We start from the raw sequence: 22,882 nt of genomic DNA on the forward strand, positions 1-22,882 counted from the left end.
ATTATTATCAACATTATTACTATTATTGCTATTTTCATTACTATTACTAGTATACTACTACTATAACATTATTATTGTTATTATTATCATTATTATCTTTATACGGGTGCTGGTGTTGGGTATTTTCCACTTTTTGTGTCCTTACATCTATCTATCTATCTATCTATCTATCTATCTATCTATCTATCTATCTAGTCACCATTTGTCTACTTAAATTGTCCGAAAATGGAAGAATTGATAATTCTTATCAACTTCATGATTTGGTTGAAATAATTGTCGGAAATTGAAGATACTATACAGTGAACGTCTCAATTAGCTGCTTTAGTTCTGAGTATACTTGCAGTTAAAAATAATTGCTTGTTTGAAAGGATTTGTTTTAGTGTCATGACATAATTCCTGAATTATTGAAAGTCTTTATTCTTCCTTTTTTCCCCTTGTATAAATATGTATACAATTTTCTTCTTATTTACAGTTTTTCTCTATTGGTTTGGCTCATTTCTTGAAACAGAAATTACATTCTCAAAACTCTAAGATCATTTGGCATAACACTCTTATAGTTCAGCACAACACCATAGCTAACCTGCAAAAGCACATATCTCTCCCAAAACTGTTGACCCATGCTTCAGACCTGATTTCTTTCCCATGTAAAGAGTCAGTGCCACCCAAATTGCAAAGATCTTTCTCAATTGCCTAGGCTCATTTCTTGAAACAGACCGGACGTTTTCAACACTCTTTAGTACTTTTTGCAAAACTAAACTGAATGGTTCAGCAAAACACCATGGTTCACCAGCAAAAGCTCATATCTCCTCCTAAACAGTTCACCCATGTGTCAAAATGAAGTTTCTTTCTCATTCAAATAGTCGGTGCCCCCAAAATGCATTGTCCTTTTGGCATTGTGTGAGCACTACAAGTCAAAATGTTTAGATGTTTTGTCACTATGGCATAGGACTACCTAACAGAATACAATAGTGTATAAAACTGAAGGAAAAAAAGTTTCACAGTAAGAGTAGCCTCAAAGCACACACAATACACTCATACCAACCATTTTTATTCACACAAATACTGTGAAGTACGTAACTTCCATACAGTATAGTATTGTAGAATGAAAAGAAAAATATACATAGCCCACATATACTGTAATATAAACACAAGCAAAATTATGTGGCCTACAGTACTGTAAATAAATCTGCAGCTTACAGAAAACACTATAGCAACACTTTACTGGTTGCTGTCGTCCCCCTCCCGCTCACCCTCCCGCTCACCCTCCCCCGCCCCTCCCTCATGACCACTGTCCTCACCCTCCTGGCCGTCCAGACGTTGCTGTCTGTCTGGCCACAGATTCTCATTTTCCCTTGCAATGCAATGCGGGAAGAAACGCCGTGCATGCCGCAACCATCCATACACCAGGGATGGGCAACTTCCATGATAAAGAGGGCCAACATTTTTTCAGCACTATCATTGGAGGGCCACATGACCACGCACTTCGAATAATTGGATATGAAAGACGCTACAAATGGTTCTCAATAAGAACATATTTTATATGAATTTATATCTGTATGTTTATTGCACCAACATACAACTATTTTCTGCATATAAATGCATTTTAACACGTCCTTAATAAGCAACAAAGACAAAACATTTGCTTAAAAAAAAGTGCAAAAAGGAATTTGAACTCCTTCATAACAAAGAACAAAACTGAAGAGGTACTCTTCTTCCCATTTTGGCTGAAAAATGCGATTTTCTCGGTCAAGTTTTCTCTTTTTGCCACTGCTAGTGGCCATGGCTCTTGACTTTCCTATTCGCTGTTGCGGAAAGCTGGCCGGGCCCCGCTATTGTTTGCGTATCGGTCAACAGTATAATTACAAGTTTTTTAATTTTTTTTTTTAATTATTAAATTATTATTGATCTATTTGCGGCCCGTACTGAGTGAGGACGAGGGCCACGTCTTCGCCCCTTGGCCAGGTTGAAGCCGGCTTCATCTGCAAACACGAGGATGTGAGGGGTCTCATTTGCTTCCAATCCCATTATTCTCTGAGATAGTTAGAGTAAAAAAATTACATGTACCCATCATGTGCTTTTTAGCTGTTTTCACACACTGTTTTTATTTACTTCTTTTACTCTGTAAAGCACACTGAACTGCTTCTAAGCATGAAATGTGCTATATACTGTAAATAAATTTTGCCTTGCCTTGACTATCCTATATGTTCAGAAATTGGTCCTGGTCAAGCTCTTTATATAGGCCTACATGTTTGGCAGCACTCACAATCATGGACAGCATCTGTCAGGTAACTAACTATTCCTACCATTTGATTGGTTTCACCTGATTGTCAATTACTGTCACGAATTTATCAAGTGTTACATGAGATTCTATATGGTATTGATGGTATCATGTTCTTGGCCCATTTTGACAATTGAACAGATTATTGTGCATGTGATGACTTATACAATGAAATCATGCTGACATATTTTGGATAGAAGAACCATTAGACCAAGAATCAACTAATCAGTTCAGATCACCAAAATCTATTCACTTGGAAAATGTGCTAAATGTAGGCAAACTGTGCAAACTGTAGGCTACTTGTACTTAATCTTTTGCAGAGATGCACTAAAACAATTGACACATGTATTAAGACAATTGCAATTTGATGAAAGCAATGAGAAATGCCATTTTGTTGTGAACAATTGTGAGGTGGTTTGGAGATTTGTCCATGTTATTTTGATAATGTAATTTCTGTTTCAAGAAATGAGCCAAACCAATAGAGAAAAACTGTAAAAGAAAATAAAAAGGGTGTCCAAATGTCATTTATACTCAACATATCTGCAATTGGCAAGTACATATGTATATATGAGTTTTCATTGTATTTTGCATTAGTTAACTACATTTTTTAACTCAGTTGGATAGCGCTGGATTAGTAAATGTTTGATAAGTAAACAAGTAACTATATTTTTTCAACTGTCTAAACTTAGGTTTAGCCAACAAAACTGGTGATTTTTAAACATCAAAATGTGAAGTTTGGAGGGAAAATAACCTACTTGGTCAAGTTTAAGACAAGATCATGGTTTTGCATGAAATACAGCTTTTAAAAATCCTGCAACTTCACAAATGGAAGTTAACCCATTCATAAAGAATAATGACACCCACTAATAACACCCAAAGTCAGCAATTTCTCTGCATGGGGAAAGGAATTTTTTTATTTATAGAAATGTAAAATGGTAACACTTTATTCTGTGTGACTGATTGCTGAGTAATATGGAAAAATGTCCAACATGTGCTTAAAGTTGTGAAACCACCCAGTCTCATGGCACTTTATGAAGGTGTCACAAAACATATTAAATCTTGGACACATTCATGTTTTGTTAATGTATGTGCATGTACATGGATACAAAAACAACTGCATATGGGAATAAATCCTACTTACTTCTTTCATTTAAGGAAACTGTCAACAAAGAACTGTTTATCTGGAAAAAAATAAGTCCATATATGGCCTATTTGGCACTGCTACCCAGAAAACCTGAATTTTCTTCCCTTCTTACCTGTGGTAAAAGCTTTTTTGCATTTTAATCTTAATCCCTTCTTAATGAAAAAAAAGAAGTAACAAACTATGTGTCCTTACAATTTTATGTCAAACTGAGACAGACAAAAGCAAACCTCTCGTTAACTCTGTGAGTAAATTCAGATTTGGAGCTGATTAAAAGTGACACATGGCTTAAATATTAATGCCATGGTGTTTTTTTTTTTTGTCATCATTACGTGAACACAAAGAATTTATTTTACTTTATACCTTATATTTATCTGGGCTTATGCATTCTACTTGGGACTTTATTAAAGTATAATCTAATCATTCTTTCCTGAAGGATACTCCTATTAATATTCTTGTCAAGCTCCCATGTGGGTGATGTATGTATGTGTCACATAAATAAATGACAAGAACATTGGGCCTCATGCAAGAACATTTTCGTATTTTTATTCTAAATTTCTCTCACTTTTTTCGTAAGAAGGTCTCGTACGAACACGCCACGTCAGATTCAACAAGCGCTCTTAACTTCGGAAAAAGTGTGTAAACGACCTGCGTAAATGATGAATCACACTCCTGCGTATCTTAAGTTCACGTGCACGAGGATAGTAGATTTGCATACTCCACGCCCTAAATGATACCATATAAGGCTGTGCTTCCTCGCTGCTGGGCCAGGAAGTGTTGAGTGCTGAGAATATGGGCTCTGAGATTAAAGTTCTGCTTTCAGAGATCCAAAAAGGAAAATCTGTCATTTTTAGCAGTGTCAGCAGTGGAATTACGGGACCTGCTAAAGTGAAGAAATGGGAAGCAATTACGAGTGCTGTTAATACCATGTCAGCGAAATAAAAAAATAAATGGTTTCATATGAAAATGGCTTAAAAAAAACGTCTCGCCCTGGGCAGGCGATCGATGACTGCAACTAAAGCCGTGCAATCAGCTGTTGCCTCATCATGATGGCACTTTGATGGGGTGGTCTATGAGGGGGGTCCTCTGGCATCACGCCTTCTGGTCTGCCTGGGCTGGTTCAGGTAGTGGGAGACCCTCGTTCATGGCAATATTGCGCAAATCTGGCATGCCTTCTCTGGGCTATTTGCCCCCCGCTGTATTGAGACATACTCACCTGGCCTTCAGCATTGCGCTCCACAACGGCACGGATGTTTTGATGCGTATATGTGTCTCGTGCTCCAATTATGATTGGCAGTCCAGCCACGGGATGAAAGTCCCTCTTAATTTGTACTTGTTGGACAGCGGTGTATGGGTATTTGATGTACCATGGGTGATAAACTGATGAGCGCTTTGATGACCAAGAGGAGCGCCCTGACTCACAGAGGAATGGGACACCCCCGATCTGTCTCCAATCTCCCTCTGAAAGCTTCAAGGGGCCAAAAATCAAAGGGTGGTGAGGACCTGGACGTGTGGTGGAATTGGGTTTGATCGGCGAGTTTTTCTCTGGAGTTGTGGCTCTAGCAAGCTGCATATTAGCAGCAGCACAGTCCTTGGGAATCTTAATCGCGATCTCAGCCATTAGTCTGTCTCCACACGGTCTCTTCCAAGAGCCTGACGCACTAAGGCATCCAAAAGTAGCAAGTCAGCCGCTGGTTACGCTTCCCGTTATATACAGATTCAAATTAACCTTCGATTAGTGCATATTTTAAGTCAAACAGAATAATGTCAGCATCATTGTTGGGTATAATGTATATATTTATTTATGTTTTCTTCAAAGTAATTAAATATACAATCCATTAGTCAAGCAAACTTGATTTGAATAACAGCGGACTATTTTACGAAACTCCTACGACAGGTCTGGATCACTCGTAAATTCTGTTCGTACCTGAAAGAAAACGTAAAATACGAAAAGATTGCTGAATGCGCAAATTCTCTTAAATCACTCGTACGGACGATTTAAGAACAAATCTGTGCGTACGAACGCTTCTTGCATGAGGCCCATTGACTACTAACATTTTCTAGTGCCATAAGTACACAATGTGACTATAGGGTTCCTGTCCTGACTGCTTCACTGATCCTACCTTCTATCTGAGTTGTTGAAATCCAAAACTGGAACATGCCAGCAGCGCTAATCTGAGTGACAGAGTGTAATGAGTTCAGTAACATACGCACTCACACTTAAATAGTACTAGGAAAGCGAGTATATCCCCAGCACATAAACACAGCTGTTTGTCAAGTCAAGCCACCGTTATTTATATAGCACATTCAAAATAACATCAGTCGACCCAAAGTGCTTTCTATTCAAGAAAATAGAAAAAAACAACAGATATAAAAACAATATATGTAAGAGAAAGAGAGTATGAAAATCACAACACAATAGAATACAAACAAAAACAGCAACAAATTCAATCAATTCAAATAAAACATTTTTTTCACTAATTATTAAACAAAAAAAACAAACAAAGTCTGTTCGAAGAAATAAGGATGAACTTGACAGTTTCATGCTGAACTACCAGCAAGAGACAAAAGATGAGTCTTTAAATGTCCAATGGTGGAGCAACATTTTATATTTTGTAATGGAAGAGTATTCCAGAGTCTGGCAGCAACTGAAAAGGGTTGATCACCCATGAATTAAAGGCTTGTATGAGGGACTTGATGTAACAAATGTGACGATGATCTAAGTGATCAATGAATAAAGGGATTAACATGTCAGTAATGCGGTGTGGAGCGAAACCAGGAGAGGTTTTGTAGACAAAACAATACAATTATAAAATCAATCCTATAACTCACTGGTGAGCAGTGTAGCTCAGCTAGAACTGGAGTGATGTGATCCTTTTTTTTTGGTGCAAGTTAGAAGTCTAATGGCTGTATTTTCTGAACCAATTGTTGTCTGGAGTCACAGCAGTCGGAGAGGAAATAAAAGCATGGTATAACTGTTTCTAAGTCCTTGTGGGATAAAAATGTTTTTGGTTTGGCTAAATTGGCTCAAGTGGATAAAAACTGCCCATTCACAACTTTGCTGACTTGTTTGTAAAAGTAAAAGAAACGACTGAAACAATTTTGTTCTTTTATTGTATCGTGCACATTATTTGTCAAAGAGCCAAGTCTATCATATGACATGTTACACCAAGAATAAATTATTTTAAATATTGATGCATGGATGGGTACTTCTATGAAGCCATTGAATGACTTTAGGAATTCCTTGGGGATCACTGAGGTTTTGCCATGTTGTTTTCTCTTGTTAATCTCTGCCACTCAAAGTAGATTTAGTGTGGGACACGGTAGATTATTTGATTCTGAATTAAAATGGGATGAAAGATCGCTGTAAAGTAAGCAACGTGATAAAATCAAGCCTACTCAATAAATATCAAATGGCAGTGAGCTCCTATTTTGATAGTTATGTATATAAGGCTGAACCGAGTACTTTTTTAGATTTGAATTGATATTTTCAGTTTAAATAATTCTTCTAAATATTTACTTTAAGTGGATTGTTATCCTAACGTGCCCGAGAATCAGAATCATGCCATCCATATTTATGTTTTTTCTTTCTTTCTTTCTTTCTTTTTCATCTTGACTAAAATTGAATTAACCCAGCCTTTTGTGGTTAATCTATTTGAGAGGTTCTTTCTCATAGTGAAGGAGAGCATGAATTTCCCTGCGACATTTAAAAAGCAAAGCTTCAAAATAAAGTAATCTTGAGATAGTCACTCGCATCCACCATGTGGAAATTTTTCTTATGACCAGTTATGACAGTAACAGGACAATAAAGAGCTTGGGAGAGCAAACTTCTCTTATAAGGCAATAGTCTAAACGGACATGAAAGGAACAAGAACCTCACAGTAGCTGAGGTGCCATGGCACCGGCTAGAGTCACGTCAAACAGCCGACAAAGTAAACTCACCTAGAGCGACAGTGACACATAAAAAATAAAAAAGGGACAAATTGAAACTTTAAACCTGGAGCCCTCATTGTCCCAAGGTGCTTTCTTAAAGTCAATTATCAGTTGGACTTGAGCTGTTTACTTCCTCACAATCCTCTTGTAATCTAATTTTGCTAATTTGAGGATAACCCTGAGGAGGTATAAAACACACACATCAAGATGAACTACATGTGTGTAGTTGGATTTTACCAGTCTGACACTGTAAGCACCTTTCATCAGCTGAAGCTTCAGTACGACAACTGACGATGGGTAGGAACGGAGGATATGAGCCCAATGGCACAGAGGGCCAGAACTTCTACATCCCGATGTCCAACAGGACTGGACTGGCTAGAAGTCCTTTTGAATACCCTCAGTTTTATATGGTGGACCCAATCATGTACAAGCTTCTAGCTTTCTACATGTTCTTCCTGATCTGCACTGGAACTCCCATCAATGGCCTGACGTTGTTTGTAACAATTACGAACAAGAAGCTTCGACAACCTCTCAACTTCATCCTGGTGAACCTGGCTGTGGCCGGACTCATCATGTGCTGCTTCGGCTTCACCATCACCATTACATCTGCTTCTTTTGGCTACTTTGTTCTTGGACCCACATTCTGTGCTATTGAGGGATTCATGGCAACACTCGGAGGTAAGAAACAGGAAATATGATGCTTCGTAGAAGAAGTTATGCTTGCTATTTCTATGACTGGTTTACAGTACAGATATATAGCTTCCTTTGGCTTTTCTCTCCCTGCAGGTGAAGTAGCTCTCTGGTCCCTGGTCGTCCTGGCTGTTGAGAGATACATTGTCGTCTGCAAACCCATGGGAAGCTTCAAATTCTCTGGAGGTCATGCTGCAGCTGGAGTCGGTTTCACTTGGGTCATGGCTATGGCTTGTGCTGCACCTCCACTTTTTGGCTGGTCCAGGTAACTCACTCATATTTCATGTTTCAATTTAATAGAACGGTAATATTTCATGACCATTCAGACACAATTTATTACCTCTAAACCACTCGAAGACCACAAGAATAACAAAACTAATAAAGCAGAGGGTAAATGCTGTCTTCTTTTCTGAAAAACTCCACAGGTACCTTCCTGAGGGCATGCAGTGCTCCTGCGGACCTGACTACTACACTCTGGCTCCAGGCTTCAACAACGAGTCTTATGTCATATACATGTTTGTCGTCCACTTCTTTGTTCCAGTCTTTATCATTTTCTTCGCTTATGGAAGCCTTGTATTGACAGTCAAAGCTGTAAGTTTTTATGCATCGCTGTAGTATAACAAATTAAGCACCAGTGCTGCATCTAACATCTAAATGTATTCAGTGAACTAAAAGATTGTCTATTATCTTCTTAACTAACTCAACTCTAGGCAGCAGCCCAGCAGCAGGACTCAGTTTCTACGCAGAAAGCGGAGAGGGAAGTAACACGCATGTGCCTCTTGATGGTTTTTGGCTTCTTGGTAGCTTGGGTACCATATGCCACCTTTGCAGGTTGGATCTTTCTGAACAAAGGAGCTTCCTTCACTGCCTTGACTGCTTCCATCCCCGCTTTCTTTGCAAAGAGTTCAGCGCTCTACAATGCTGTAATCTATGTGCTGTTGAACAAACAGGTTGGTTCTTTATGTTCTATTCAACTGTTTTCTTTCTCTCTTTTTGTCCACTACTTTTTTCTTAATTGTTCCTCTCGGCTCTGTCTTTCAGTTCCGTAACTGCATGTTGAGCACTATTGGAATGGGCGGGATGGTTGAGGATGAGACATCAGTTTCAACAAGCAAGACAGAAGTCTCAACTGCAGCTTAAGGATCGTGTGTCTTTATCATGTTGACTTCTTCAAATCTGTGGACACTTTACATGATGATTGCTTTCAGAATTGAAAATAGCCCATTCAAAAAAGTCTTTCACTTTCGCCAAATGAATTTGTGGATTTGACAACTCTACACAAAACACGTTGAGGAGTTTTGTCTGATCTGCCTGGATGTGTAAACTAATAAGTGTAAATTTGCTTTGTAGGTTATCTTGAATTGCATTTGTGCGAATGTGTGTGCCAGCGCATATGAGTGAGTGAATGAGAAAGAGTTTGAGAGAACACAACAATTCTCAAGACATGCTGCAAACCTCTAAACACTGATAATCGTGCAATCAGTTGTATTTGCATGTAACTGTATGTTAAATATTCCTCACTGTTGAACCAGTGGCATAATTTGTATGTATATTATGAAAAACAAAGAAAAAATATAGTGTGGAATAGATAATAGATGCATGCAAAAAAAGAAATGCTATTGTGTGGTTATTTAACTCATGCTGGTCAGATATTTTGCAATCCAATTTTTGCAAATTTTTTTGTAATTCAAATTCAACTACAACTAACAAAACGTTTTTTGTGAGAGTTTTTTGCAATCTGCACCACATACAACCCAACTGACCCTTCAAACATGGATTGCGACAAACAGAAACACACACACACACATGCAAAACACTTGAATGGGTAGAAAGATTGCTAGACTGCGTGCTGTTGCTCTTGCCTTTTCGATAAAATACCAAATTTTTTTGAAAGTTTGAAACAATCCAGACATTCACATGTCTGCAAATCAGTGGTGTAGTCTACCTTTTTGAGGTGGGTATACTGTATAGTTGGCCAGTCATTGGCCCGTGGTACCAAACTAGGGGTCGGGACTCGGGACCCCTCGGAACCAATAGTAGCCCCTTAATGCACGCCGTACCTCCAGTGGCGCGCTGTAATAGTCATTGAAAAGTAATAAGTACCATAGTACTACAATACTATGACATAACACAGTTCAGATGAAAAGCCCTCTAAAAGCGATGACAAAAAATAGGCCAATGTAAAGTTTCATTTTTAAGCATTTTCATCTATGACAATCAAAAATGTTACTATCAAGTAGGCCTACAGCAAGTCAAGCCCAAACAAAATGAAATGAACTCATTTTTAAATGTAGGCCTATAGAAATATAGCCTGTATTGTAAACTCATCACATGCACTAAAGGTTTTTGCATCTGACATTATATCGCAGTAACAGTGTAGTAGATAATGTAATTACCATTGCCTAAGTACAGATACATCTCCCCATCCATGCATACCATGGAGATAGCATGGTTCTGGCTAGTAAATAAAGTTTAGTTTATGATAGATAAATTACTTAATCCAGACAGCCACTGTACACATCATCATGTAGACCATATACAGACAGGTATGGCGATTAGGAGTTTTTCCCAAAGAAGAATCCCAGATAAACAAACGTCTAGAATTTTAAACTAAGTAAGCAAACGTGGATCAGAGTAGCTAGCTTGCTAGTATTGAGAGAAGAACGAAAGCTAGACTACAGCATGACTAGCCTGTGTTATTGCCGTGTTATGTCCACAAATTAAACAACCTAGAAGGGTAACTTGGTAGCAAAGTCTCATAAAAAGCGTGAATTATGTTTTTGACTCAACTTAACTTACTTTCGGAAACGTCAGGTCGGGCAACCTTATTAAAAAAGTTCCTAAGGTCTTGCTGTCCCTTGCGCCTGGCCATAATCCTCGTCGTCCCCAACTAAAAACCTGGAACGCTGCTGCTTTGTTTAACCTGGCAGCTCGCGGTCGGCTACCTAGCGAAATTCACTGGCATGTTTTCATCACGCATTGAGGCTTTTCAAATAATAATGATCATCATCATAATAATAATATATTGTAACGACCCAGAATGAGGGTAAAAGCACACGGACTGGCTTGTTTCCTCCTCTCCCTGTCAATCACTGGACCGCAGGTCATGTCACTCAGGTGTGGGCTGGTGATTGGGGGAGAGGAGTGGGCGTGGGCCAGTCTGTGTGCAGGTTTGGTGTTCTCCTGGGGCTGGTTGCGGAGCAGGACTGAGAGTCACCCGTGTTCTGCGATTGTACTGCTTGTAATAACTTAATAAAGTTATTACAAGTTATCTCAGAGCCTCCGTGAAGTCATTACAATATGTTCACGAAAGTTAGACAACGTGTTAATAAATCACTACCATACCTGTCAACAGCCATGGAAAAGTGTGCCCTGGAAATGCAAACTCTCGGGTTGAGATGATGAGATGATAATTCCATAATCCGATCAGAATGGTAAGAACATGGAGAATATATCGTATCAGCCCATTCCAGATGTACAATGACTTTTCGTGGAAGCCTCGACTTTACAAAGTCCTTTCCTTAGCCACTAAGCACCTACGTACGCACCCCATGATAGATTTTTGTTTTGGCTGACAGCGAGACATAAAAAACGCGTCTGATTGGTTGGAGATTGACTGACTGCCGCAATTTCCGAATGAATGCAATTCTGAAGTGTTGTCGTTGTATTGTTAAATTATAACAAGGCTTCCATGAAAAGTGGTAGTTGATGTGCTATTCTAAATATTGAAAAACGAATTTTAGGTGGGTATACTGAGCATTTTAGGTGGGTACGGAAATCCCCCAAAAAAAGAGGTGGGTATACGCCGTATACCTGCGTTCAACGTAGACTACACCACTGCTGCAAATATATTGCTTCAAAAAAGCATTATTAGATTTTCCTTTAGGCTGAGATAAATTTGATTGAACAAAAACCATCCTGCAAGCCTTTAAGCAACAAACTTGAAAGCAAACTATCAAACTATCGGCACATGGTGCTGTGATAGATTAGCTTCCACATACCATCTGCCTTTGTGAATCTTGTGTGGTATATACATGAAAGATTAGATTAATCAGCACATGAAATTCTTGTTTTAAACCCTTTTGTGGTTTGTGTCTTCTTGTTAGAAAAAAGAGAAGAAATGAGACTTGTGTGGCTACAGTTTATTGAAAAAAATATGCTCATGTTTGATCATTGTAAAAAGATGTTGTTAAGCCTGTTAATGGTTTATATTTGCTGAAAGAACCAGGCTGTTGATGCTGTGTTATACCACCCTCCTGAGGCCAAGTTCATAATGTGCAACTCTTCCAGCATATGCAGTGCATGCAATACAGCAATTACAGTGAGAAGAATGTACACATGATTCATATTAAAATACATATCGTTTCAGAGGAATCAAAAATGTATATTCTTAAACCTTAACTTTTAACAGAGAGATGCTCTGTTGAAGATGTTTCGATTGATGAAGCAAGTGGATAATGATGATAGGTTGCAACAACATAGTGAGATAATGTCCTCTGGAACCCCCATAGCATGTGATATGTTCCATCCTGTGCTCCATTTAAAAGTAATAGCCATGGCTGTTTCATGCAGGAACCAACATGAGTTTCATACCATATAATGTCTTAAAGAGGTTTAATTACTTTTAAACATACACTTTTTCCCAACCAAGTAGGCCATCTATGTCATGATATAGCCCGTTATTTCCTGCCGATAACCCAATCTTAATTGTCATGCTGTGGGCACATGGACTGTAATTTTCTTCAAAGAGCCTGCTCTGGACACCTGCATGTGCTTAGTCTCTCTGTCAGGGGGCTGGCAGAGGCGAGTGGTGCCTCTCTTTGTTCTAATTGCTCGTATCAGGTAGGAGGGGCTGCATGCAGAGGCTTTAATGACAATCTCTGGGATGCACTAATAGCATTTCCAGGCGAATGTTTGCTGTGGGAAAGCTAGAAGAACACACTGTGGGTTTGAAAAGAGTCACATTTTGGGATTACGGAAAAATTCAACTTTAAGCTTCCCATGCACTTTAAAATTTTATTTTTTTTTATTTTTATTTAACCTCAGGTCAAAGAAAGACCAAATATGTTTTTTTTCCAGAAAGCATAACACTTAAGATGACACATCTGTAATATTTTAATTTGTATGTTCATCTTTGAAAGTTTCAAAATAACAAAAGGGGATTAAAAGCAAAACCCAAAGGAATCTGCATGATCTGTACTTTGTTACAATCCTTGAACAAGTAACACAGCTTGTAAACTATTTCATTAAAGCCAACTGAAACTTTTGCATTTCCTTATTTGAGGTATTTTAGCTTATGCTCATTTCAAACCGCTGTCTTGCAGGCACTGCTCTTTTGAAGTCTGTTCAGAGATTTTCTTTAATGGTTAGGTCAGGGGACTGTGAGGGCCATGATGAAACCTTCACATCTCTATAGGTGGAGCATTGTGGATTTTAAGTGTGTTAAGGGTCACTGTCCTTTTATTGAGGACATGCCCATGTTTTTCATGTTTGGTTACTGATTTAATTTGACTGGTTGAATTAATTATTTACTCTGTCAGTGAAATATTCAAGCTCAAAAGCATGATTGATCCCTCCGCTCTCTTCCCACTTGACAAGAGCTATTTTCATGAAATTCTGCACCTTTTCTCTTCCAAACAGTTTTCCTTTTTTTTGTTTGTTAACATTATGTATTTGTTTTTCATATGTATTAAACTGAGCCAATTACCAATTGTTGGAACATGGTTTAAACAGTGTCCTTACAGTATTTTGTCAGTGTAATGGAGCGTATATGAAAGACGCGTTCATTGAAAGATCTATCTACCTCTACAAAACATGCCCATTTGTGTTTGCGTTCATGTAGGTGGATAAGTTCAAACAATATTTGACCTCTTGTGGTCATAAGAGCAGCATGTAAAGGGTGAAAAATACTATCCATGATGCTATGATTGCCTTGTAAAAAGAATGTATTTAACCCCAACCAACTACTTTTGATATATAATCCTAACAAAGTGATTCAATTTTCTAAAGCCAACCAGAAAGTGACAACATTGTAACATGTTGGATTTGCACGTAACCAAGGCAACCAGCAAAATACATCCATGCTAGTGACTTTTGTTTTGTAAAAAGAATGTATTTTAGCCCTAACATGATCATTTTTTGCCTATAATCAAAATAATGTTATTGTCCAAACCCAATCACAGAGTGACATAAATGTTTTAGGAAAGAGTTGCTCAGTTAGTGACATAACATATGTTGGTCTCAATGTCACAAAAGGCCCATGGTTGAAAGCACTGACAGCTTTACTGCTTCACCCATCACCTCCTCCTTATGAGGACCTAGTGGCTTCTTAAACAAAAGACTTGAGAATGACATCTGCTCTAATGTGGAAATGCTCGCATGAGTCATATTTCCTTTCTGCCTCTCGTAGGGGTGGTCATTAAAAGTCATTATTATGAAGCATATTTAGGGGTATGAACAAATGACATATATGACCTTTCAGCCAGAGGACTTGTCTATGAAAAAAGAAGCTTGTGTGGAACTACCTCACATCAGCATTCTTTTTAGCAGTCAACAGGAGACTGGAAAAAAGAAATCAATTGGTCTTAAAATATTAAGAGCTTCTTACTTGATTTATTACCCTTAATAAATGTTTTGCTAAATAGAATATGGTCTGAAATAGAAAGAAAAACATGTTTCAGGCATTTTAGGACTGACAAGTCGGTAATCTGTGGGCATGCATATTTCTTTTAGGTACACTCCTTACTGGTTGTTGTGTTTGTTGCTGGGATGAGTTCTCGTCTAAACAAGGTTTTCTACCACCAACCCTTTCCTATGAGAACATTTTTGGTAGAAAATTTGTGGGAACTAAGAGCAAGTAGTTTACAATTCAAAAACCCTTGCAGTGATTAAGCTTTGGTTATTGATTTACTTATTGATTTTTTTTTGTTGTTTTGTAGTTTTGGGTCTAAACCCAACAAAACTTTGGAGGTGGGCAAAACTGAAAAAAAAGAGTCTCACATGAATGTAACAATGGAATCCAACTGCAGTTCTGAATGGAAAATGAAAATGAAAATGATACAACTTTCAAGAGCTCCACTATGAAAGTCTTGCAGCTTAGAGTATTCCATTATCGTCCTACCTGATCTGTAATCTTGTCCTTGTCACTCAGTATGATACCAACAAATATTTTACTCCCAGTGCGGTACAGCAGATTTACCAAATAGTAAATTAATTAGGAGATAATCTGAATTCTGACTGATACTATTATAGTTAATGCTCTCTCTGTTAACAACAATGACAGAAAGAGCACTAATTCAGCGTCATTGACTTATTTCAAACAGTAGTTTGTGTGATGTTCAGGGTGTAAGAGGTTTTAAGCATCAGTGGGTATCATTTTAATCGTCTTAAACAGGATGAAACAGATACGATTAGGGATCAGCCCTTTGATCTCTGCAGTTGAGATAATCTTGGTGCACAGAAGGAAACTTCCTTTAAGACATGCTGGTGTTTCCACAAGATTCAGCATTCTTTGTAAAGACTTTCAATATTCTGTCTCAGTACACACTTACTTTAGTGTTTCTTTGCTTTGTTTCTTTTTTTCCAACAGAAAAAAAAAGCTCATACATCTCTTCACAAGAAGAAAACTGAGTAAAACCTAGCAACGACTTTTCCACAGTGGACACACTCATTTGTAATCAGCCACTAATGTTGAGAAACAGCAAAAGAGAACATATCAAACAGAGCATGTATTCTTTTTCTTTCTTTCTTTTTCTTTTTTTATACTGTCAAGTTCGGACATTTTGGATTAAATGCATGCTTTCTAAATTCGCACGGTGCAGTGATTAAGGGATTCAATTTTTCGCAGTTTCTTCCCTTGATACCTAAAAAGAAATCAAGTCCAACAACTGTTACAATCAACATTAATCTTTTCTTAAATTGAGCCCATCTGTAACTCTTTATTCTTGGTCAACTAATCTTAAAACTTGAAATTAATGTACAGATGGAGTATCTGTCCAAACACAAAACATACACTCATAATTTACTGACATGAGTGGCTCATGTATTATTTTTTTTTTTTTATTTACGTCTAACACATAATATATTTAAACAAAATAGGACACAATGATAATCATTTTTTAAAAAGCATAAAATAGTTTCACTGAAACAACATTCATTATTCATCATTATTGTAACTGAAACTGATATTGATTTGAAATATAGAAATGAAGACACTGAACTTGTATATCAATCAGAATATCAGGAGATACAGTGTTAACAAAGTCTGATCAAACATCTATCAGAAGAACTTAAGCACATTGGTTAGATGTGTTCCTCCTCTGATTCTTCACTTTTCACATTGTTTACTGTACAAACTGAGTAATGTAATTCAAAATATAAACTCTAAGTGTAGTAAGTATCAGGTCAAGTTAAAACAATGTGATATTAACAGGCCCAATCATCACGCTAAAGCATCTAGACAGCTTGACATTTCCATTGTGTGTGCCTGTGAAAGAGTAGAATTAAAATCTAAAAATATTTCAGTAACTCTACAGAGATGTAATACTGTAATATGCTTTCAAAGCTGAAACAAATAGCTTAGTAGCACAGCTAATAAGCTGAAATGCTTTATATTATCTCTTCTGAATGATACATGAAGACATGTATATCTTTAAAGTTTCATTGTTGAATGTTTAGGGGTATTGATTCATTTCATTGGTGAGGAATCAGGTTAATTTTCCTACACACTCTGGTGTCATCATGTTAGCCAATTCAAATTTGAGGCAAATTGAAAGAGGAATAAAATAATTGTTCAGACCTCAGAAACTTTCAGATCACTGTTGAAGATTGCTGTTTGCTCTGAAGTTGATCAGGTAAGGCACACAGCCTGACTTTTTTATTGTGTTGTAATAAAGTCCAAGGGATGCTCTTTTTGTACTTCTCTATGTATCCAATTCATTGGGTTCTCTGGTTTACCATTTTAATGGTAAAACACTTCTGGTTAACTCATGTTGCTTTTATTGATGTACCATATACATGACTTGGACATATTTAAACTCCTTGTCACATCTCATTGACAAAAATCCTGGGTCCTTGAGATGCTAAGTTATTCTCTCTTTCATTAACGACCGCTTTGCCAAGATATGTCTGTGGTAAGCTAAAGCTCACTTGTGACTGGCTGATGCCCGCTTGTCTTTGGACCTGCTTACTAAAATCCCCCTTTGACTGATTGAAACTGTCTTGTCTAAAGGGACCCAAACTTTCCTCTGGCTGGTCGAAGCTGCTCTCGCTGTAAAGTCGCTGTCGCATTTCACTCGAACGTTTCCCAGAAGCACTCCTGGTCGGATATCTCTGACCAGTCTTGTACCAACCTGTCTCCTTGAAGACAAACCAAATATTCCCAGACCAGAGGATAACATTAACAAAACCAAAAACCTGCAGGTAAAAAAGAAGGGAAAGGTGTAAGGAGATAGTTTTATTCAGACTGTGGGTCATTTGTTGACTGAATACCTACAGCGGATGTATTAAGACGAGACCAGAGAGGCTCCTGCGTAGCTGCACATCTATTTTCCCGAGCTCTACAAGCAGAGATGAGAAGGAGCACCTGTGTTGGGTTTGTGGCCGTCTTGATATCAGAGAGAGTTTTGGCCCAACAACAACTGCTGACCAGCCACATGAGGGAAAAGATGACAGTAACAACAAAATCCTGCTCAGGATAGAAAGAGACATAAGGGGAGAAAGCCACACACAACATTGAATAATTAATTAAATGTTTTTGCACCTTTACACTGTACTGTGTGCCTAATTAAAACCTGGACATTACAGGGGGATTGTTAAGAAATTAAAACTCACGAACCACAAGTGGGCCTCTGTTGTTCCTCAGGTACTTGTTCTGGTAAAAGACGTAGACAATTGTTGCCAGGAGTGAGTAAAGAAAAGCAAAGACTCCCATAGTGACGAAAAGCTGAGCCGCTGAGGATAAGTCACCATCGAGGAAAAGAACCTCTTCTCTCTCTGCTTCGCACAAGGGAGCTTTGAAGTGCACTTGTTGCAATCTGCAACACAGGAAAAATAGGTTTACAGTGAGAGGGTTAGAAAATGGTTGTTATAAAACTGACATGTGATTCACTATGGAGGAAACGTGTTACTTTAGCCTCCCACATTTGACTGGTACTTTGGGAGCATGCTCATTAGTGCTAAAAAAAGGGAGGGCTTAGAAAACACAGCGTGGAAACCGTGTAGTGTATTTTTTTTTTTAATAATACCTTGTGTTTTCTTTCTCAGGAGAATTATGTGTTGCACTTATAAGAAGAGATATATGGGACAATGGGAATACACAAAAAAGTAGAATTTAAATCTTTATTTCTTTTTCTTTTTTATGAGTCCCAAGGTGCACAGTATCCTCAACCATTCAAAAGAGGAATTATAATTTATGTTTCCAGCAACAATCTCAACAGTTTCCAAGCCTGAAAGATAGCAATATAGGAGGTTGGTAAAGGAATCTGGAGGGTTTCAAACAACTGCATGTCATACTAAGGAATAATAAACCAACCAAGAACCAAAAAAAGGAAGATAATAAAACTGTAAAACTAAATGAAAAGGGACAAGTGAAGTTGAACCCAGGCATTCAAATACTAATTTCTTCACTTTTTGTTACCAGTTTCGCTCTTTCACAGAGGAAAAAGCCAGAGAAGCCAGAGAATAGACCTGACATTTCAACATAGATTTGGAGTTTAAAAGTGAGCGACCTGCGGTTGGAAAACTTTTAAAAAACGTTGATTTTAGTCTTTTTTTTTTTTTTTTCAATTAAAAAATGCCTAAAGGCGAAATTTAATTGTAATTAGTTTATACAGTCCCACTTCACTGACTTGCAACAGAAAACTGCTGGTGATTTTTTTCACATGAGGCTGGTCTAAGCAGAAGACACGGATAAAGGGAAAATGCATGTCCGTAACTCCAGGAATGTGTGTGCAGCATCAGTATAACGCTACCAGGACCATTGCAGATTGACCCCAGCCTGGTCAGCCCGGTGTGACTGCTGCTCGACAGGATAAACAAATTTGTCTCGTCCACCTGCGGTACAGATTTCAGCAAGCAACGCGATCTGCTGTGGGGAAGTACAACAGATCAGTGTTTGGTAGTGGAAGGAGAAGTCGTTTTGAGCTGATACTCATTATTGACATCAACATTGTTGTCTTGTGTTCTAAAGTTTGTTTTAATTGAAAAATAAAAAAGTGTGTTTTCTGTTAGAAGAATAAATCAGTGTCAATTGTAGTTCTGGAACAAATTTAGTGGGAGTGATATCTTTTTTTTTTATTTGATTGGTTATTTATTTGTTTCTGGGTGAGGACACTGACAGCGCAGTTTGACTGCCTGACAATAAGGACTTAATTATTTAGTAATTCTGTAGTGATTACTATGGTGGGGGACTGGCTGTTTGTCACCATGGGTAGGGCATAAGCTTGTGATTAATACATGATTAATAATAAAAAGGATTATGTATCTAAACAATAGAATATGGAAGCAAATCACATTTTTAAACATCACCACTTTCACACTGATCACAGGTTCCTGCTGCAGGCAGCTTTTTTATTTTTTGTCAAATGAAAAACTTTGATACTTTTATCAAAGTTATGAAACTGCATTGCTCTCTACACTAAAAAATGCTGCAACAAGAGTGCAAAAGGGAGGTCATGTCTTGACTGAGAGGACTTCATGTATACTTGTGCCAAATGATGAAGGGAAACATAAAAGACTGGGATACCAAAATGGGTCGGTTTCCTGCTCAGCAGTCCAGCAGCCTGATTTTAAATTGGCCAAGATTCAAGAAAGAACAGCTGCTTTATTCTGAGCATGACAACGTGACGCAATTGATCCGTGCAACTTCAAAACAGTCTTGTGGCTCTTTTTAGAATATACAGAGATGATTTCTGTGGATGTGCTGGTATTCTTTGAACAATGCAATTATTCTTCATAAATATCTAATGAGATCAGAAATGAAACGTTGAATAATCTGCTCTGCTTCAGATTTTTCAGTTTTGGAGATAGATTATTGTGTGGACGTGACTGAAAAGTAAGCATGAAATACTGCTTTACCTGAAAGGATAGCCAAAATCGATGTTGATACTGAGGTTGCTCTGCCTCCTGTCTCCACAGTCCACTTTAACCTGGAGATGACCATAGTACCCTCCACATGTTGCGAATGCACAAATGGCAAAAATCTGTGAAAAACAAAAGTGAAAAAAGGATCTCTATCAGTTGATAATTCATTCATCTGGATTCATCAAAAGCACTAGATTAGTGTGCGAGGGCAGCTCTTTGCATAATGAATGCACATCAATAAATAACGTGACTGATTATTAGAGTTTATAATCAGTTCGAAAACAAAACCTGAATAATTAAAAAGTAGGAAGATAACTAACAGAGCTGCTTACTGTGCCCTGGAGGGAGGCCACAGTAGTACAGTGACATTCAATTTGCACATGCAATACACAAGTCTGGAGTCTATCAGGGTTTTGACTTTATGCTGCACTCATTTGTAGCATGTTTGTAAAAAGAACAAGAGCTTTATCCTCTGTTATACATTTTTAAATTCTCTTTTAAACATTGAAATATGGATCTGATACAAAAGCAGACAGATATATTTTCCTTCAACAAACCACAAGATCAAAAACATCACGATCGCACTCGTGTTATACATATTGTTTCATTTGTGTAACAAACCAAACAGCAGAAATGACGACAGTAGAGAAAAAAAAACTTACCGGAGCAAATATAACCATACACATTTAAAGATCATAGAGCCCCACTCCACGCAGTGCCAGCAGCTGTATTCATCAGGTTGAGATTAAACTGACACAGACGGGGATAGCCAGAGCGACTCTTCTAGCAGAGGGGAGGGTTAGGACAGAGGTGACAGGAGGTGTCTTATCCTAGGAGGAGTCTGAAATTCTCCATATTTCTACATTCAGCCATAACCTGTAAATTTCAAAACTAAGCGAAAATCCACACCATCAATAGCTTATTGATTTGTGTTAGACTGAATATCAGATGAATTCCCTTTGCGTTCACATTTTTCTTTTGGTCAAACACTTTTAGAGCTTTGCTCCAAAAAATATCTGAATATCTTCCAAAATAAAACTGCGGCAGTAACATGAAACAAATGAAATACTTCGGGCAGAGTTTTCATCATATAAATTATTTCTTGGGTGTCTGAACTACTTCTTCAGGATGCACAGTTTTCATTCCAAAAATAAACCACATAACTTTGATATCATGCAATACTTACGTTTGATCAGGTTTTGGGAACATCCATTTTGTGGATATGTCATTATGGGTAATACTTAAGGGAAACAAATGATGGTTGTTTTGTCCTCTTTTTTAATAATGTTGCTGCTGGTTGAAAATCTAGAAAAGTTACTCAAGTTACTTTTGGCAAAGGCTGTGTAAGGTATCTGTATATGAATAAGGATAATATGAATATATTTAACGATACTAACTGTAGTTATTTTAAATTTGTATAACTTTCAAAACCAAAATTATTAAAAATCTCAAAAGATTTCAATGCAACCAAGGTTTATATAATATATGTTAGTTCAAACTGTTTTTACTGATAGGCACTTTGAATATATTCTACTGTAGAATTCAACAGTTTAATTTTCTAATAATTAGCTGATGTTCAAACCACTTGCATGTATAAAAGCCTTTTGCTGACCTCCTTTGGTGGAAAAGCTGTATTACAGGTTTCTTTTTAAGCAAATTGTAAAGCACTGCAACCATTCTGGCTTTGTAACAGGTGAAATGAAGACTATATACTAGCTTAAATGTCTGTGCACCAGAGACATATATCAGACTTTTTTTGTCCAGTATCCAAATTCAAAATACATTTGTTGTGATCTATTTTCTTTTTTACAATACAGTACAAGTGAAGAAATGAAGAGGTGCTTAGCAAACATTAAGGTAAGCTAAGGTAAGGTAAGGTGACTTTATTTATACCGAAGGTAGATTTGTCCTCCGCTTTTAATCACTGATATATATGTAACATTTTTATCTATCCAAGTGTCATCTTGAAAGTGATCACAATAGTGCAGTCAAACAAATTTTAAAACATAAAGGTACTTTGAATGCTTAAAAAAAGCACACACAGTTTTGGTGTTGATGGTGAAATGCCAGATCACACTGTGTTGGCCGGCTGCACCAAAAAATCACATGAAGAAGTCTGTCAGTAGATCACTGACTGCTGGTATGAGACAGGAGGATCAGAAAGTTGACAACATGTCAGTTTTAATGTGTCCTTTCAGAAAGTGACTGACACCCAGACAGATTCCATGAGGAGTCTTCTCATACCCATTTTGTTGAAGCTGGGGGCTGTCAGAAACATTAAACCTGTATAAAAATAGACGTTGATGTGGCAAACTTGATGAGAAGAGACATGAAAACCCCTCTGTAGTGTACTCTGAAATAGATAGTCAGCACTTCTTTGTAATTCTCAGCTGTAAGAGAAGGTTAGATGAGGTTAATGTAATTCAACCGAAATATACACCTGAATTTCTGAGTGTTTTGAAAAAGCAGGAGACGCAAAAAAAAAAAATCAATTTTGGACCAAAGAGTTGCAAGATATTTCACAACACCCAACTCTTGTGTTCAGATATATTTGTAAGAAAATGCAGTATTCTGTACTTGTTAATGTAATAGCTCAATTACAGCTGGATGTTACATATTTTATGATGTCAAAAATGTTCTTACAGCTGTTTAACCTGGAGCTAATACTAATTGCTTCATATATCAATGATTTTCCTGTACACTGATCTTAACAACATTAAAGCCCCTTGCTCCGTGTCCCCACCACATCATAGTGCATG

General features: G+C 37.6%; 2 protein-coding genes across 3 annotated transcripts; one reads left to right on the forward strand and one right to left on the reverse strand.

Annotated features, from left to right (window-relative positions):
• Positions 1-255: 255 nt before the first annotated feature.
• Positions 256-9,182, forward strand: LOC142377259 (green-sensitive opsin-like). 2 transcript variants are annotated; one of them, XM_075461182.1, is made up of 6 exons: positions 256-263; positions 7,654-8,030; positions 8,139-8,307; positions 8,468-8,633; positions 8,753-8,992; positions 9,084-9,182. In XM_075461182.1, exons 1-6 carry the CDS (start codon positions 256-258, stop codon positions 9,180-9,182), a joined length of 1,059 nt encoding a protein of 352 aa, XP_075317297.1. The 2 variants fall into 2 exon arrangements, with proteins under 2 accessions (XP_075317297.1, XP_075317296.1); XM_075461181.1 differs by lacking the exon at positions 256-263 and having other exon boundaries at positions 7,646-8,030.
• A 7,247-nt stretch (positions 9,183-16,429) lies between these two features.
• Positions 16,430-20,958, reverse strand: synprb (synaptoporin b). Its single transcript, XM_075462167.1, has 5 exons — positions 20,786-20,958; positions 20,118-20,242; positions 17,878-18,076; positions 17,536-17,727; positions 16,430-17,456 (listed from the first exon to the last, which is right to left on the reverse strand). Exons 1-5 carry the CDS (start codon positions 20,807-20,809, stop codon positions 17,085-17,087), a joined length of 912 nt encoding a protein of 303 aa, XP_075318282.1. The 5' UTR covers positions 20,810-20,958; the 3' UTR covers positions 16,430-17,084.
• Positions 20,959-22,882: the final 1,924 nt, after the last annotated feature.

This window comes from Odontesthes bonariensis, chromosome 3, assembly GCF_027942865.1.
Source record: "Odontesthes bonariensis isolate fOdoBon6 chromosome 3, fOdoBon6.hap1, whole genome shotgun sequence".
In the NCBI taxonomy this organism is placed as follows: domain Eukaryota; kingdom Metazoa; phylum Chordata; class Actinopteri; order Atheriniformes; family Atherinopsidae; genus Odontesthes; species Odontesthes bonariensis.